The 19,875-nt window shown below is 40.4% G+C and overlaps 1 protein-coding gene across 1 annotated transcript in view; it reads left to right on the forward strand.

The window, feature by feature from the left end:
- Positions 1-19,875, forward strand: part of UNC13C (unc-13 homolog C) — a 1,503,140-nt gene that overhangs the window by 573,717 nt on the left and 909,548 nt on the right. The window contains exon 9 of the mRNA XM_078684856.1: positions 1,210-1,351. Within this exon, the coding sequence (XP_078540982.1) occupies positions 1,210-1,351 (142 nt within the window). The remainder of the gene's footprint in view (positions 1-1,209; positions 1,352-19,875) is intronic.

The following is a 19,875-nucleotide window of genomic DNA, read 5'->3' on the forward strand; positions in this document are numbered from 1 at the left end:
CCAACTGAACACATGTCAGTTGTGGTTTTGGAGGACTACCCACATGCATAATTATGGCTTCCGGTCTTGTAATGAAATAGTGATTCTCCAAATTAAAACGGCAGGAGAATCTGATTTTCATTAAAGACACGGGGGCTAACATTATCCCACCCTCCTGGCCCAGAGCTTTTGTAAGGAAATCTATAATGCTAATAGTTCTGTAAGAATAACCTGCTGATCAAAAAATAATACACCAAGTTACAGAAAAAAATACAATATGCATTTTTTGCTCAAATAAAACAGTGCATTTTCTTCACTTTAAACTACCGTCGCAATCTTAACACTAATTTGTCTGTTGTCCTGATCTAACGCTAGAAGTTTAGTGGACCTACTATATGGCCTTTTATCAGGTGTCTAGCAGCAACCTGAATCATTTAGTTGATGGTTCCGGAAACGGCTGTCTAGTACTGCCCTTTTGTGGACATTAAGCCTGGCCTTGTCTGTCCCCTTGCCTGATCTATTTTTCACATGTACTTCCATTTGCTTCAGTTCTATCAGTGGTGTCTGTGTGTGTCTTTCATTACTGACTACTAAAGCCAGATGGCAACCTTTAAAAATTGTGCCCATATGTATACAAGATGCTCAGGAAATCACTAATCTGTATAAATACTTCTTGTCATAAAAAAGTCATTACTCGAACCCTAATGCTTTGGAGAGGGATTTCTGACTTTCTGGCAAATGTAGAAAAGTCTGCAAAACAATTTTCTGTTAGAAGTTGAATACTCGACCATGAGGTTAATTTTGTTGGAAAATTCCAGTGTTGCCAAACTTTAAAGACAATATGTAAAGCTTATCCCACCCTAAAGACAGATATACATGGATGTGAATGCTCTATCCTGGCTTTCACTGTAAGGAAATGGTGACATAGAAGACTGCAAAGACGCAAGATTATCCACCATATAAGTTCTTACTTTAGAACTCTTTTGTAAAATGTTATTGGGGTCTGACATATTAGTGATATACTTATGTTCCAGTAGTGCAGGAGCAAGTGATCAGTTTGTGAACACTCGATGTCTCTGAAAGCTATTGTTTAAAAAGATTCACTATAGATGTGATCCATTGTCTTGTCATTTTATAACTACAATGTGTTCATAAAATGAATTATAAGGTATGTATGCATGACTGATCGATGTGCACAAATCATGACTGATGATATATATTTTTCCTTAGTGGTTTGCGCTCAAGGTTTACAAGCAAAGGATAAAACAGGTTCCAGTGATCCATACGTGACGGTCCAAGTTGGAAAAACGAAAAGAAGAACTAAAACGATTTTTGGAAATTTAAATCCTGTATGGGATGAGAAATTTAATTTGTGAGTATGTTAGATTACCTAACTTTCTGTATATTCTAAAGGTGTATGCTATAAGTACATGTTTATTCATTTGTAGAAGTGCGAATGAGTATTTGTAAGAATAAGGTAGGACTTCATTAGGAGGTGCCCTTAATTTCTGAATTAGCTAGTGATATTACCTTTATAGGGGATACTGGATAGGACTTAGAGAGCAGAGGACTGGAATTAGAGAAGTTACATTTTTCATTGGGTAACTTTGGAAAACGTATCAATCACCTTCACACTGTGCAGTTTTACAACTTTGCAGACAAGGTTTACTCTCGGCACACATTGTAAATGTTTTCAGGTCTTGCGTCTAGCGATGTAGTGCCCAGCACTGCTCGTGCAGGGCGAGACCTCCTGTACAGGCTTCAGAAAGCTACCAACACGCTTGTGCATGTCGGTTTGCTTTCCCCGTCTAGCATTGGCTTTCACGCGCTTTTTAAAAAAAGCAGCATGCGAATGGGAAAAGGCGGGCGCATGTCCCGCCTTTGCTCCGCCCATTTCTGTCTGTGTCTAGGACGCGCATCAGCGCGCGGCACAGATGACAGGCTCCCTGGCCCCCGCTCCTCTGTGGTGCACGCGCACCACTGGTTTCGATTCCGGTGTCGGCTCCTTTGTGGTTGGCACGCACCACTGGTTTAGATTAACGAGGACACAGCAGCTTCCCCAGCATTCAAATTGTGCAAAAGACATGCTAAACAAAACAAGCATTGAAAAAGCCAAAGAGGTGGTAGTCGACGACAGACTAATTGCGGTTGCCAGTGCATGTTTCAAGGTCGGTCTCCATCGCTCATATATAAATCCTGTCCTTTCATTTTACTCGTGAGGCTGTCTCTGGTTTCCTGGTGTCTCTGACTTTTGCAGACGGTTTGCTCTGCTGTTCATCAGCTTTTCATTGTGTTGGCTGTGGCACTATCCCTTGCCCCTCCCAGCGGCCCCGGGGGGCCCATGGCAGAATGGAAACTGCACAGTCTATGTTTAACCGCTGCAGGAGGCCCGGGGGAGGGCCGCGGCTGTTTGCATAATTTTGTTGGGCCCATCCTTTCTAGTCTGAGCTCTCTACCTGGCGAGGGGTAAGCGTGTGACGTACAACACACACCTCCTCCCCATGTACTGTATGCAACCCCTGACAGAACTTTGCGTGTCAACAGCACCCGGTGCAGCGCGCATCAGAGTGCAATACGTACCATCCACAGCACTGTATATGGCCATCCACACAGCACCGCATACAAAACAGGGACCTGTTACAGCACTCTACATACTTGGTGCAGCAAGCACCTCTCACAGAACTTTATACCCCACCCCCTATACTTAGCACCTGTGCAATGTGTACCTTCCACAGCACTGCATATGGCCATCCGCACAGCACTGCATACAACACAGTGACCTCTCACAGCACTCCACACAATTATTACAGCACTCGGTGCAGCGGGAACATCTCACATAACTTTAGAGCTCCACCCCCCCCATACATAGCCCCTGTGCCATATGTACCTTCCACAGCACTGTATAAGGCCATCCACACAGCACTGATTACAACACTCACCTCCCACTGCACTCCAAATATTTATAACAGCACTCAGTGCAGCGGGAACTCTCACATAACTTTATATCTCCACCCCCATACATAGCACCCATGCAATATTAGCACAGCATACAGCCATCCACACAGCACTGCATACAACACAGTGCCCTCTTACAGCACTCTACATAATTATAACAGCATTTGGTGCAGTTTGCCCATCTCATTGAAGTACACACTCAGAGCCCTACAGCACTGCATGCAGCATATACTTCTTGCAGCATGTACCTTTCACAACACTCTACACATCTGTATGAACCCTCACAGCAGTCCATACAGCTCCACTAACACTACCACCCCCTTCGACTGCCTTCACATACACTCCGATGTACTCTAAGCAGTTTTTACCTCGCATCACTCCTTAAAATGACCCCCACAACACTGCACCCCATTGCACCTAGAGCAGCATGTCCGTCTCACAGGAGTTAATACACCTCCTGCAGCAGAGAGAGACAAATTAAAGTAGCATGGTGGTTTAAATTATGCATCAAAACGAGAAAAGAACAAGAATTTACAATGCAATAGGTCTCGCATTACTGAAAGTTTGAGTTTAGTGTTGCATTATTATTAGCTCAAACATTCATTAATGCGAGACCTATTGCATTGCAAATGATTGTTTTCTCCTGCTGGCAGATACTTAGAAGTAATGTAGTTTAGCATTTATACGCCGCTGGAAAACATTAGACCTGTCTCTTACTCTAAAGAAGGTTTTGAAGGGTGAGTATATGCTTCTAGTCTAATCCTACGTGTATTTCCAAACGTATATGCAGACAAACAGTTATGGATGTGTAAAAATGTTTCCCTTTCTTAAATGGCTTTATCTGTTGTGGCTTATGTAAGTTCATTCACCCACTTCTGCCAGTGATGTTAACATGCATACACAAAACATTTTCCAGACTCTAGGAGTCAACCTGCCCAAATGAGAGTGCCAACTATTTTCAGGCATCCACACACTTTGTCCATCTACATGGTGTATATGGGCCATGGCCCCCAACACGTAATATCAGGCCTCATAGTTTAACATCCTGTGCTGCACAGGATGTCACTGGCTGTAGAAACTTGGAGAGATTGGACATGCACAGATATCTTGTGAACCCAAAGGCAAGCCTCACGAATATCAGAAAATAATATTATAGCAACCTAACATCTTCTTATAAACATTGCAAAAGAGACAAATATTAGGATAATTTCCGGAGAGCAATTTTGGATCCACATGAAAGGGCTCGATCTACAGCTTTGTAATATCTGTTTCAATAATACCTGTTTCAAGGTGAAACCATAGAATCTACTGCAGGCACAGTAGGGCAATTTAAACTTTCCAGATCCAGCCTTGCACCTGGGGAGGTTTTAAATATGAGGATTCTGCAGGCAAATATAATAGCCACTAGAAATATTCTTACTGAAGGTAAGTAACTTATTCTTTAATAATAGACTTGACATAATGGATCTTAACTTTCCCTTGACTCTTTGTTGGGATTCTTTTTGGAGCTCAAGAATTTACTCTGCAAAAGTTACTAGTGTGGATGGAATAACTAAGAAGAAAAGTCTAAGAAAAGCTGTCTAATAGTATATTACAGATAAGATCCACTAATAAAAGTGTATTCTCAGGGTATATTATATTTTCATCATGGGAAATGACGTAAGCCTAATTTAGAGTTGGCTGGTAATGGAATCCCCTTTGTTTGCACTTTGTCAGTCCATCTTCATATCAACTTAATAGATGCTCGCAATTAGAAAATGCTCTACGCTGGAGCATTTATAGCGGTTGTGCGTCAAAGGAAGAGGGGATCTCAATGGCAAACTATTTCACCAATGGTTGATTTGAAGTGATGTAACTAATCTGTATTTTTAGATCATGTATCTGTCAAATATGATGTGTATTAGTTGATGGCTAACATACTCTTAATACAACTGTATTGATGGGACAAATACCGTGTATTTGTTTTAGATTATGTTTGGTGATACAAAGCTTTATGGTAGAACAAAAATCTCTGGGAATGAAAATGTTTGCAAGCTTCCTGGATAAACACAGTGCTTGGTTTTCAGTCTTACAATTAATTGTAATTAATTTCACAATGATCTCAAACATGGTTCTCTTATTCAGCATTTCAGAAGAAGAGGTATGGCTTATTTTATAATATTACAGGTGGTGTGGTTATTGGGACACTGGCTTTACCTTCCTCAATATGGCCACAATTATGATAGGGTACGAAGTCACCATCTGCTATAAAAAAAGAGAATGGTAGAAAATATCAAACATGTATTTCCTGAGGTGACAGGGATAGCGTCTTGAGCACATATGCCTCGGACTTCAATCAGCTTTGAAAAAGGTCTTTCAGCTACACAGGGAATACTGTTAATTGCTTAGGTGATTTGGCATTTATAGAACATGCAATTTGTATGCAGCTGTCACATTCACCCAAACCCTGAAAACATGAGCTATTTTGTTTTCTGTGTTAGAGGCTGACTCTATAATGAGTACTTTTTGAGGATCCTGATATCAACATCTATCCACTGTAAGACATTCCTGAGTGCCAAAATGCAGTGCTTTTTTTGTGAACAAAGGCTGCATTTACCACGTAAGTAAAAGGGCATAGGCAGCTTCGCATAGCATTGCATCTTGATCGGAAGTACACAGAACAACTGGGTAAGTGAAACTACACTGAAGAGAATTATCATATTTTTCCTTCTGGATAGTTGACATATTTAAGTTACATAGCTCCTTTTCATTAATTCTTCTTTTCTCCAGATATCACTACAGTTGAAGAAAAAGGTATCTAATTCCAAGTTACACAAAATCACAGAATCGGAGAAAAAATTGAGTAAAGGGGCAAAGGAAAAAAATCTTCCTACGTTTAAAATTGATTATGATAGTCATATTTATGCTGGTGGTTTAAAACCATATTAATCACTTGGAGAAACTGGAATTTGATGTGAGGCAGAAAAAACAGCAGAAGACTGCTTTTGTTTTTTTACAATTTACCTGCAGAGCGAAATTGGGCTAAAAAATCTTCCCAAATGTGCATAGCAGGTGATTATGAAAAGCTGGTGGATTTTGAATGCTAATTTCATTGGTACACTAAAGGTCCATGGGAAAACCTCACAAAGAATATGAACTGCCCACAATCAGGGAGTTTGTATTGTTCTACCTGATCATATTTTCATTTGGGGAACCACACAAACTGCCTGATGAGGAGTTAGTAACTCGTGAACAGAATGCCGAAAAGCCGTTCACCAATTTTTCTTTGTGGTAGATAGAAGCACTTTTTGTCACTATTCACTTCCACTTACAGCAAATTACATTTGATTACTTGAGTTATGGGCTGACCCCAACTAAGGATCAAATATATTTATTAGCCAGATCAATACACACATTTCAGTTTACAATCTTCAGGGATGTGGTCCGAAGCCATAGAAATGGATAGAATACCCATTATGAATACACATTTTCCTCGTAGTATTCGAAGTAAGTAAAAAGTATGTGGCTTAAGGCCCCAATCGAAGTGGAGAGAAACATGAAACACTAGTCATGATCACTGGTATAGATAAACATCACCTTCTCACCTCCAGAGGTGCATCCCTTAACTACTTCAAACCTTGAAGACTGTCTCACTCCATTTTGCAGGCCCATCTCAACCATCCCTAAACGTCAGAAACCGGAACACAGATTGCTCAGTAAGGGCTTCGCCTATTCAACTGTCAAAACATTCATCTTTTACCTTCTGTGTCCCCTGCACAGTTTAACTAATGCCTGAAAGTTACTAAAAGTCATTTCCCTGTCCTCGGCTTCTTATTGTTCAAGAATTCCCTTTCCTTTGCCAGTTTGGATGTAAATGTGGACGGAGATATATCATGGAAAATAGATATCACTGCTCTCCTGGCAGTGTCTCCTTCTTACCGATGGCTTGTCGTAGGATTTCATTTTTCTAAGCCACTGAATTTACAGCAAATATCATTGTGCCACCTGTTCATTCATTGTAAACCTTTCTTCCCTTCTAGTCGGGATGGAAAGCTATGTTCACGCACTTGGGGACTGGGCAGAGAGGACTGTGATCCCATTCCAGCTTGCAGTAATGGTGAGGGCAAGAGAGAAGGAGAGATGAATTCCCTTCATAAACCTGCAGATTGGCGACTCTTGTCAAATGGAAGGGGGACAAGAGGAGGTTGTTCAGCAGAGGCCACTGAATGTTCCTATATGAGGGTTTTCTTGAAATTGGCAAAGGTTTGGGGAGAGGCACGAAAGGGATCCAGATACATTCATTCATGAACCAACTTTTCCAAAGTGGGCCATTTTAGCAACTGGTCAGCGTCAGTCCAACTGCCTGAGTGTTCCCCAAGATGTGGGAAGCCGTACATGGAGGGTTATTCCTTGTTCTATGGCTCCTGACACCAGCCAGGCTAAAAGGGAGAGATGAACATTTAAAACTACACTGGATATGCAAATGCCAATGAAGGATAGGAGAAACTGAGGGAAAACTATTGTAAATTCCATGAGAGGAGGAAACCAGGCTGGGGAGGGCAAATATGGGGTCAACACGATCATTCAAGGCACCACCAAATAGGAGGTTCCACACTTCGAGGCATTTACATACCACACTTCTGAATCTAGAAGCTCACTCCCAAAGTTGAACTTGCCTGGCACAAAGCAAATCTACCTTTTCCAGAGGTTGCCATTGGTTGGGTACTGCCATTAATATCTGGCGATTAAGGGCTCAGTTTTAGGTATCATTAATAAGGTGGATAAACTAAACTGCTACGGTGTTTGACTTGCACAGGAAGTATTGTACCTTGTCTGTGCGATTCCTCTTCAGGAAATCGTTCCAATGATCCAGGGAAAGACAGCTAACATCTTGTTTTTCGTTTTTAATTCATTTGTCTATTGACTACTGAAATGCTGTCAATGCAAAGAAGCATAGAGCAACTTGGTTTTTGTTGAAGGAAGCCCTTTTCAGCAAAGTATTCTGCAAGGATCTTAGAAATGGGATTTCTGGTTGGCTAGGGTTTATGCCTAAACCAGGCAGAAACCACCACTCTAGTCAGGGCAAGGGAGTTACATGCTGAAGATAACCCCTGCTCACCCCCTTGGTAGCTTGGCACGAGCAGTCAGGCTTATCCCAGAGTGAATGTATAAAGCGTTTGCATAACACACACACGCAACCCTCCTTGTGCCAAGAGATGGCACAAGGAGGAGCCCAGTGAACGGAGCTTCTTAGGCACTGTTAGTGCCAGCACTTTGCCTGCCACAGTTGCTCCGCACCAGAGAGCAGGCAGCTGCAGCCATGGGACATTGTTGTAGGAATACCAGAGTGGGGCTCCAGAGGCACAGTGGTGCCGAAGCCAATTTTCTCAGCTGCACCGCAGGAGTGCAGGCAGCTGCAATGTGGGGGCAGTCTTTTTCAGGAGACCTGGGTGAGTTGAACCACACCCTTCTCAATTGCACACATGGCTGAGGCTACTTTGTTTTTGCTGCCAAAGCAGCCGGAGGGCAAGTTGGAAGGCCCCAGTTAGAGCCCCGACTTTTGGGACAGGGGGCATTTAGGCCCCAGAGGAAGGCCACTTGGCCTGGGGTCATTTTGTGTCCTGGTGTGGCATATGGCCCCCAGGAGAGTGCAGGCAGCTGCAATGTGGGGGCAGTCTTTTTCAGGAGACCTGGGTGAGTTGCACCCCACCCTTCTAATTTGCGCACATGGCTGAGGCTACATTGTGTTTGCTGCCAAAGCAGCCGAAGGGCAAGTTGGAAGGCCTCAGTTAGAGCCCCGACTTTTGGGACAGAGGGCATTTAGGCCACAGAGGAAGGTCACTTGGCCTGGGGTCATTTTGTGTCCTGGTGTGGCGTATATGGCCCCCAGCAGATGTGCGCACCTCGCTAATGTTACTGGGGTGCACTGCTGGGTATTAGGATATGCCTAATGTGATGCCTATTGCAAATGTTATGCATGATGTGTTTATGCCTGATATGATGCAGACATAATGCTTCATTTTACCAGTAGTTACTGGTTGTGTAATTAGCTGTGCTTTCTAAAGGTACCGACCGTTGCCCGATTGGCCCGGACATGTATATAATCCCCTGTAAATTATTACCTGGTGCCAGTGGGCACAATATATATATGTGATTATGATTCTAATGTGTTTTGGATAATACAAAGGCTATTTTTGATATAACTTTGTGTGGAGTTTCTTTTGTAGTGTGTTGCTGCTGTTGTGTGTGGGTTGCGCAAACGCTTCACACAATGCCTCTGGGATAAGCCTGACTGCTCATGCCAAGCTACTGAGGAAGTGAGCAGGGGTTATGTTCAGCATGTACCTCCCTTGCCCTGACTAGAGTGGTGGTTTCTGCCTGGCTTAGGCGCAAGCCCTAGCCAACCAGAAATCCCATTTCTAACAAAGGAGCTCTGGAGAGTTGATGGGGAGGGAAGGGACAAGGAGCTCCCCCTGAATAGGCACCGGATTACTGGCATTTGACTTGATTATAGGGCTGCTGAAATTCTAAGCTTCCAAGAATGTCAGCCAAGGTAACTTCTACTGACATTCGCTGTCAAGAGAAATCTTAGTGGTGTAAGGTAGAACATGATGGAAATGGGGAGTGTACAGCTCACTAAGGCCCAATAGTGAATAAGCCACAGAAATATTGCTTGTATGGAGTAGAAAAAAATCCCATGAGACTAGCCAGCTATCTCATAGACAGGGAGAGTTGAGATAGGGCTAGCTGGAGCTCTCTGTGAAACTCACTATGAAGCTTACAAAGTAAAGGAGATAGATTGTACATGTGACGTGCAGATGGAAAGTTTATGAGTAATGAGTCATTAGGAGAAGGTGTATTATTAGACATACTCCTCCAGTTCTTACTAAAGAGAACGCTGCCAAAGTAGCTTGGTGAAACCTCAAAGGGTGGAGGCAGGTCAATGGGATGCAGTGCAATTGATAAATGTGATCATTCCATTACAACTTCAGAAAATGGAGATGTAAAGGGAGATGGTAAATAGACATTACTTAGGTCAATAAGGGCCATCAAATTGTTCCACAGTAAAATGTCATGAAAGAGGCACATGCAGTGATGAGAGGATGAAGAAATCTAGGGCCTTTGAATATATTATAAATATCATTTTAGTTTCTTCGTGACAAACAATATAGAGCTTAGGAAGACTTATTATGGTAGAGTGAAATATGCTATATAGCTCATTTTTTCCGTTCTCCAGAGACTCCAGGTGTCCTAGTAAAAGTTCTTGTGAGAATCCATTGGGCAGGTAAGCAACATAGTTGGAAGGGAGGTTTTAGAAAGTGTATAAGGTAGCTCAGGACAATGTGGAGGACATAGGGACCTGCCACAGTTTCCTTCCATTTGGGGAGGAAGGAAGAAATGCATTCTTATAGTGGATGTGTGGGATGAGGCTGAGGAAGAAATGAAGGAGAAAGAGATGGGTTCCTGCAATGAACGGAAAGAGGCTTTGAAATCTCCTCTGCCATAGTGGGGTCTACCTCTTCTTCCTACAAATTTTGCAATGTAAAACTAGAAGCTTTGTCAGTATGTCTGCGAGGGAAGAAGCGGCATAAGACTGGTCTCTGTGGGCACCCCACCCATCATTGGCCAGTATAAAAACATGATGTCTGAAGAAGAGTCTTCTCATACTGAACTGAGTGCCATCCAGTGAAGAGAAAATATTGATGAATGATGAACTTAGATATATATTTCATGAATGCTTCACCAAAAAGGAATCCTCCAAAGAAGTTGTTGTGAAAACCAGTGCCCATATCTTAGGTGGCCTAAGGCCCTAGGTACTGCTTCTGTGTGTGTGTATCATCCAGCCGCGTCCCGTGCAGATAAGAGTGATAGACCCGAGTTGAGGGGAATCGATAGATGAAAACAAGGGACGATTAATTAAATAATACATTTTTCCTCTTCTTCGTCTTTCGAAATACCCCCCACCTGGCCCCACCCCTCTTACCTGCATGGTCCGTGGCTTGTCTCATCATATTGAATGCTCTACATGGAAACTAAATCCCTTAGTCCTCTAATATTTCCACTTTGAGATCCCAGACATGGTCCCATTTCCCTTGTGCCCTCATCTTAAACAGCCTCATTTGAATACGCTGTCTGGTTTCATGATACTACTTTACATTGTTGCACAGGGTGTGGATTGTTAGGTGGTGTATTCTCCATGTGAATGGCAGCATAATAATTTCTATGATTTTTTTCAATGAATTTCAAAATGTTCTTACACATGTTTTCCCCCGACTATGGAGGGCTTATAAGAGATTTCTCAGAATAACCTAGCTTTGGAGCTCCATTTAACATTTGATGGTACATTTGCTGTAATTGTAAGGGGTGGTCTTTGCCCAAGTACACATTAGCGGTACAAAAGGGGGTGGTGATGGACGGAGCATCTGAACCAATCAAACACTCACACCCAGTCAAAAAATCTGGGTTTGATCCATCACCGTTCTTTAGCCCACTCTGCCACCCCAGTTCAGACATGGCTATATGCAAATCTGTCTGACCCTGTGCCTCATGGGAACAGTCCAGCCCAAACTGCCAAGCCATGCCTTCCCTGGACCGGAAACAAGCTTCCGAGGACCGGTTTCTGGCATTACAGCCGTCTTCAGCCCGGCTTTCTTGAATCCAGTGGCAAAGTGAGCAAGGGACTCACATCTGAGCATACCCTGCCACACTTGTGGCAGCCAAAGCGGTACAAAAGGGGGTGGTGATGGACGGAGCATCTGAACCAATATAACACTCACACCCAGTCAAAAGATCTGGGGTTGATCCATCACCGTTCTTTAGCCCACTCTGCCACCCCAGTTCAGACATGGCTACATGCAAATCAATCTGACCCTGTGCCTCATGGGAACAGTCCAGCCGGAACTGCCAAGCCATGCCTTCCCTGGACTGGAAACAAGCTTCTGAGGACCGGTTTCTGGCATTACAGCCGTCTTCAGCCCGGCTTGCTTGAATCCAGTGGCAAAGTGAGCAAGGGACTTACGTCTGAGCATACCCTGCCACACTTGTTGCGGCCAAAGCGGCACAAAAGGGGGTGGTGATGGACGGAGCATCTGAACCAATCAAACAGTCACACCCAGTCAAAAGATATGGGTTTGATCCATCACCGTTCTTTAGCCCACTCTGATCAAACCCAGATCTTTTGACTGGGTGTGAGTGTTTGATTGGTTCAGATGCTCCGTCCATCACCACCCCCTTTTGTACCATGTATACATTAGGTCCTCACTTTGAGATCTGTAACCCTACATACTCTACTGAAGAAGCTATGGGAAAGGAATCAAGGTTTCAGTGCGGTTCAGACCCTGGATTTCGGCGTATTCCCAAAGGATAAATCTGGTATGGTTTTCAGTTGATTAATGTTCTACTTGGCCCATCGCAAGACCTAGGATCAGCTAACAGTTCTTACAAAATGTAAACTTACCTACAATATGAAATCTACAGATTAAGGCTTACTCATACATGTCTAATGGGTTTCTTTTAATTTTAATGGCATTTGAAAAGAATTACAGCAATTCTCCTGAAATGTCTGACTTCCACAAATTTCCAGAAGCACTCCAATTCATATTGTTCACACATGCAGAATTTTAACATGGTGAAAAGCTCCTACTTACATTCAGCTCAAATCCCTTTTTTCTTCCACCTGAAAAACATTTTTCCTTCTGGGAAAAAATCTATTATAAGCATGTAGGAAATGTGTGTCATTTGCTTTTGCGCCATTACGTGATGTTATGCGAAATTATGTATAATTATATGAAATGAAAATCTGTTACTTCAAGCAATATTTCATCGCAAAATGTATCTTGGCATCAACTTTTGGCACTAGAATGCATTCAAACAAGAACACCGCAAACAACAGATGATCAGTTTCTACTGTTCCCGTGCATTTTAGTATGAATTGAACAATTAGCTGTAAATTTTTACAGTGACTGGCACATATTTAAGCAAAGCACCATAATGCGTAATTTAAGTGTAACACAAAATTATTCAAATTATGCCTGGATACATTGTACCCAGGCCTAATCAATTCACTATGCCTCCCTAAAATATTGGGTTGGATTTGCCTTAGAAAGGTACTTAACAGTTGCACATTTGCATGCATATCTGCCGTAGGAAGCTACCAGCAAAATAATTGTGAAATTCCCAAAAACTGTATGATTCTGGGTTTTGTTGGTCTTGTTTCTTGGACATCGGCAATTCCACTCATAGCCCAATACTTGAGTATGCAGCTCTTCTGGTGAACAAGAATACAATTTTACAAAGCTTGACTGTGAATCTGGTTATGAAATTTGCATTTGTAATGGTTTTCACGGTGTGCAGTCATAATATCGAGTCTTTTATTTCGACTGGACAGAATATCGAGTAAAAAATATAGAATGGACATAATATCGACTAGACATAATATAGACAACAAAAATATCGACTAGAGAAAATTAATATCGAATAGAATGGACATAATATCGAATCAAAAATATAGAATGGACATAATATCGACTAGACATAATATAGCCAACAAAAATATCGAATTTAAGGTAAGTTAATAATAATTTTTATTTTTTGTGTAATATAAGTCTGTAGCGGGTTGTGGGTTTATAGGGGAATAGGGTGGGAAGTAATTTAATTATAATTAATTAAATATGTTAATTTATTTATTGATATTTATTTAGAATTAATTGTTAATTAATTATTAATTGGTAATTAATTAAAATATAATTGGTAATTAATTATAATTGATTAATTGATAAATATTTTAATTTTAGTAATTTATTTTCTGTAGCGGGTTGTGGGTTTATAGGGGAATAGGGTGGGAATTAATTTAATTATAATTAATTAAATTTTTTTAATTATTTATTGATATTTATGTATAATTAATTGTTAATTATGTATTAATTGGTAATTAATTAAAATATAATTGGTAATTAATTATAATTGATTAATTGATAAATATGTTAATTTTATTAAATTATTTTCTGTAGCGGGTTGTGGGTTTATAGGGGAATAGGGTGGGAAGTAATTAAATTATAATTAATTAAATATGTTAATTTATTTATTCTTAATTATTTGGAATACATTGGTAATTAAATAATAATTGGTAATTAATAAAAATATGATTGGTAAATAATTTAGTTGATTAATTGATAAATATGTTAATTTCATTCATTTATTTTCTGTAGCGGGTTGTGGGTTTATAGGGGAATAGGGTGGGAAATAAATTAATTCTCATTAATTTAATATGTCATTTAAATTATTGGTATTTATTTTGAATTAATTGTTAATTAATTTTTAAGAGGTAATTAATTCAAATATAATTGGTAATTAAAATTAATTTCTTAATTTTGAAATTGTAAATTAATTTATTGTTAATAGGTAATTAGTAAGTAATATTTTATTTATTTGTAATTGGTATTACTATTTATGTTATTTATATCTATTTGTGAAGTATTTACTTTCCCTATTATTGCACTCTCTGAAGTTGGAATAGTAATTTTAACCCCTACGCTATACAACACTTTCCCTACTGTTGCACCCACTGGAGTGGGTATGCAACGTTTACAACGCAACTTTTACTATGCACTACCATTACAACGAAAATTTTACAACTCAAACACTTTTACAACGCATACATTTACAAAGCATGTTTTTACAACGCAGATACCTTTACAACGCATACCATTACAACGTAAGTATTGCTAAGTATATAATTATTTTTTAAATGTTATATGTTTGGGTTTTTGGGTAAAGGGGTATTTTTAGGGTTCAGGGTCAGTTTTCAGTTTTTGGGTAAAGGGGTATTTTTAGGGTTCAGGGTCAGTTTTTGGGTAAAGGGGTATTTTTAGAGTTCATGGTCATTTTTCAGTTTTTGGGTAAAGGGGTATTTTTAGGGTTCAGGGTCAGTTTTCAGTTTTTGGGTAAAGGGGTATTTTTAGGGTTCAGGGTCAGTTTTTGGGTAAAGGGGTATTTTTAGGGTTCAGGGTCAGTTTTCAGTTTTTGGGTAAAGGGGTATTTTTAGAGTTCATGGTCAGTTTTCAGTTTTTGGGTAAAGGGGTATTTGTAGGGTTCAGGGTCAGTTTTCAGTTTTTGGGTAAAGGGGTATTTTTAGGGTTCAGGGTCAGTTTTCAGTTTTTGGGGAAAAGGGGTATATTTAGGGTTCAGGGTCAGTTTTCAGTTTTTGGGTAAAGGGGTATTTTTAGGGTTCAGGGTCAGTTTTCAGTTTCTGGGGTAAAGGGGTATTTTTAGGGTTCAGGGTCAGTTTTCAGTTTTTGGGTAAAGGGGTATTTTTAGGGTTCAGGGTCAGTTTTCAGTTTTTGGGGTAAAGGGGTATTTTTAGGGTTCAGGGTCAGTTTTCAGTTTTTGGGTAAAGGCGTATTTTTAGGGTTCAGGGTCAGTTTTCAGTTTTTGGGTAAAGGGGTATTTTTAGGGTTCAGGGTCAGTTTAGGGTTTTTGGGGTACAGGGGTACTTTGTAAAAATAAAGTAAAATTACATTTAAATTACATTAATTAAATACAATTAAATAAAATTAAATTATATTATAATATTTTAAATTAATTTATATTAAAATAAATATTATATACTTACCAATACTTACGTTGTAATGGTATGCGTTGTAAAGGTGTATGCGTTGTAAAATCTTGCGTTGTAAATGTATAAGTTGTAAAAGTTTTTGTGTTGTAAAAGTTTTGATGTAAAGGTAGGTGTTGTAAAAGTATGCATTGTAACGTCATACATCCCTGGAGTGGGAATAGTAATTTTAACCCCTACGCTATCCAGCGCTTTCCCTACTGTTGCACCCACTGGAGTGGGAATAGTAAATTTTACCTCTACGCTATCCAACACTTTTGCTAATGTTGAACTCACTATAGTTGTTACAATAACTTGTAACCATTTTCTATGCTACGCTAAAAATGTTATATATGTTTATTTAATAATATGTTTATATATATATATATATATATATATATACATATATATATATATACATATATATTATTTTTGGTGATATAATTTTTTTAATTATAGAAATTATTTATTAAAATTAAAATTTTAAAATAATTATTTCTAAGTTTATATTAAATATATTTATTACTATATTAGTTTTAACTTAATTTTAAGACATTTTAAAAAAACGATATTTTGACAGTCTATATTTTTGTAAGTCGATATTTTGGAGTCGATATTTTGGTACTTACCTGTTTGTAGATAGGGAGTCGATATTTTGTCACTCGATATTTTTCACTCGATATTTGTGTATCTCGATATTTGTGACGTCGATATTATGTCAGTGATCCCGTTTTCACACTTTAGTAGTACCTAGTGAAGCACATTAAAATGTTAATATATGTGGAAAGCCAGTTTCAATGGGTTTCTTCATTAATGAATGTGAACTCTTTGAAGGTTCCATGAAATACGTGTGTGTGTCCTGAATTCAGCACATTTTTGCATTCATAAAGCATCTTCAATAGAACTTTCTTTCAGAAAGCTATGTAGAAATCCACATCATTCAATGAGACCTCATTTTGGCAATGTATGCTATATACAAATTTATGACATTATTTTTTGGATGCATCGAGGGTTTCCTGCACAATTTCTGTTTGGAAAACAGGTATGTGATTTGTAAACTGGCTGGTTTGCGAATGGTGATACAATTTGAAATGTTACCAGGGTATCAATAGCAACTAACAACACCGTGATGAAAAGAATGCTCAAATAATCTCAGCCGCTTTTGATTGCTCATGACCCCATTCAAGTCCACTGTTTTTGTTCACTGTGCCACCCTCGACATAGACCTATTATATGAAAATCAATCTTGGTCCTGCTCCAATGGGAACTGTTATGCCCAAACTGTCATGCTCTGTTCCCTCCAGACAGAAGCATGAGCAGCCGCATGCCAATTTTTCCCAATTTAGGCCTCCTCAGGGAGGTATATCTTGAGTCCTGTGGCATAGTGAAAATTTATCCATAGGTAGGCTTAGCCAACACACTTAAGGTGAAATGAAATGAAATGAAATGAAAAAGGGACTTCTAAAGCGCGCTGTGGCCAAGCGGCTTCCTGGCGCTGGGGATCACCTCGATGTCTAACCAGAGTGCACGAGAAAGAGGGGTTTATTCAGGAAAAGCCTGGAGAAAAAAGAAAGTTTTAAGGTGATTACTACAGCAAACAAGAGTCATAGAAGGAATGCTTGAATTAATCTCAGCCAATGGAGATTGCCCTTGTCTCATTCCAGTCCACGATTTGTCAACCACTATGCCACTCTACACAGCAACCTGCCTTTTGCAAATCAGTTTTAGTCCTGCCCTAATAGGAACCGTCGAGCCTGAACTGCTAAGGTTGGTCCTCTCCAGATGGGAACCCAAGTAACTCATGAATGGTCTGGAATTGATTGTATTCTAATTAAGTGGGAATCTTATCTGATATTAGACAGTAATACAGCATGATTAATTACCAGTGGCTGAGATTAGATCGTGTTCCACACATCATATTTTTGTTTACTAATGAACTAATAGGTTGCAGTCAAATGTTTTGTTTTCAGATGGCTGCAAATTTAAATTATGTAGGTTGTAGTTTGTGACACCCTTGTGATTAGCTGAGAATGTAGGAATGGAGCCCTGCAAGAGACAGCAGACCACCATTCCTGCATTTTATTTTCAACACGGAAACACATTTTGCCTAGAAAAAAAAATAGCTCATTTCCAATTAAGGGATTTTTGGTTCTCTTAAATAAAAGGATTCCCATTTGTAAAGACATTGGGAGGGACAGACACTAGTCCTCAGGACGACAGCCAGCTCTCATGTGCCACTTTGCCTGATACCCAAAAGGGAAGCTATCTGTTGTATCTGGTTATGGTATAATGCATCTTTCCTGTTTCTCTGCCTCTGCTGCTCAGCCAGTATGAATGTGTTGTATGGAATGTTGGTGTGCATGATGATGTAATGGAATGTGAGGATGCCTGTGATGTGTAGTGTCAGTTGGAGTATGGGCTGAGCAGCAGGGAGGCTGCAGGGTCGGCCTAAGGCATGTGCAAGCTGTGCACCTGCACAGGGCCGCCAAACCCCAGGGGCCGCCACGCCAATATATATCCTTAGATACATATTTGCGTGGCGGCCCCTGGCAGGGATTTGGCGGCCTCGGGCCCCCTACCTACACTCCCTGCTCAGGGCCTCCGTGAGCCTAGAGCCGGCCCTGGAGGCTGGTCTGGTGGGGATAGATACAGACCTACTACAAGTCCATCTTAAGAACTAAGAATAATAAACTTTCATCCTTAATCTACATCTACATCTACACTGAACTTATTCATTATAACATTTTTGACAATTTGGAGAATGCATCTACAGATACTACGCGTGAAGATCTACTCTAAGCAACTATAAAGAAAACGTAACTGAAGAAACAATTTGAGAATTCAAGTTAAAAGCCTGCCTAAGGAGTTCAACGCCCTGCTGCCCCACCACTGTCTTGTTTTATCAGACACCCCACTAGCAGGACGTGTTTGGGTATATCTCCATATAAATTCCCAACAGTTGGATGCTTAGTTGCTGTTTGTTTCCAGGGGATCTCAGGTGGCTGTATCATATGATTAATTATGGATGATATCAGCTGAATGTGGATGTTTGGAAGCTGATTTAAGCAATGACTTTGGATCTCATTATTAGTGGAGGCGGCATGCGCACCAACAGCATTTCATATTCTATTGAAGGTCCGGATCGAACTCTGGTTGAGCTTCTCTGGAGTTTCATTGGGAGTACTATGCTTACTTAAAGGCCATGTTCCGTCGTGAGAATGCATGTTTGGGCATAACAGCATTTGTCTGGCACTGTGTTTCAAACGATGACTTCTGCACGAGGGCCAGACACAAGCCTCTTCATAGGAGCTAACCCAGAGAATTGATCTGACAGCATGGACTCTAAGGTTCTTTTCCCGTCTGTGTGCCTTATATGGCATCACTCCTGCAGTGGTGTGTAATCTTGGGATTGTCTAAGGTGTTTATCAGATTTACTTTTACAGTTGCTACTGTGGGGCCTTTGAATGCGGCACGAGGCAAGCTCGCATTCCTTACCGCAGTCTTGGTCGCGTGGCAGTGCTGAGGAACATCATACACGCCCTTTATTTGCTGTTTGGAGTTCTCTCCTGCTTTTGGACATTTAAGCGCATGTACGCGCCCAGAGCCATTCGGTATGTATCCACTATACTTGCCACAAATTTGCAAGTACAAACCTGCACTTGCGGCCCCCAGTCCAAATGACAGGATTCTAAACCTTTTGGCTGGTTCCCGGTATGGAGTAAGTAATTTTTCTTGGCACAGCTTCACAGTCAATCGGAAGACGTGATGCATCCTTTAAGGAGGGCTCTGGCGATATGGCACAGGATTGTAGTAGCGTGAGATATCTTGCTGCTCTACATGAGAAGTCAAGTGCACCAGCGCTGTTTACTCTGTGTTGGTTTCGGACTTCTACACCGTAGAAAGGTCTATTGCATTTTTCTGGGTACTACATTCTGTTTGAGTAGATAATGCAAAGCCTCTATAGGTCCCTGGGAGTTGAGAGGGACTTCAGGAGAGGAGTCGGTCACCGGAGTGAAGTACCAGTTTCCATAATATTGTTTTATTTTCTAAAGTTCAATGCCTTACTGTTTGCTGAGTCCTGCATTGAGAGTGAATATATTAATGCTGTCTTATTTTAAGATGTTCTATGCTTTATGTTGGTTTCTTTTACAATTGGTTAGAAAGTTTCCAGTGCGTGGTAGTTATTATTGTGAACTTGCTATTTTAGAAGGTTAACTGTGGCAGGGTGTATTTCTACCTGTGTGCAAGAGTCTTGTGCGTGGAATTATCACTTTTATGACTGTTAAATGGATTTATGTTGTTATTGGTGTGTGAGAATATCCCATGGGTCAGTCTCACCTTTGCCAATCAATTACCATTGCAACTTCGGA

Source organism: Lissotriton helveticus, chromosome 3_2, assembly GCF_964261635.1.
Source record: "Lissotriton helveticus chromosome 3_2, aLisHel1.1, whole genome shotgun sequence".
Lineage (NCBI taxonomy): Eukaryota > Metazoa > Chordata > Amphibia > Caudata > Salamandridae > Lissotriton > Lissotriton helveticus.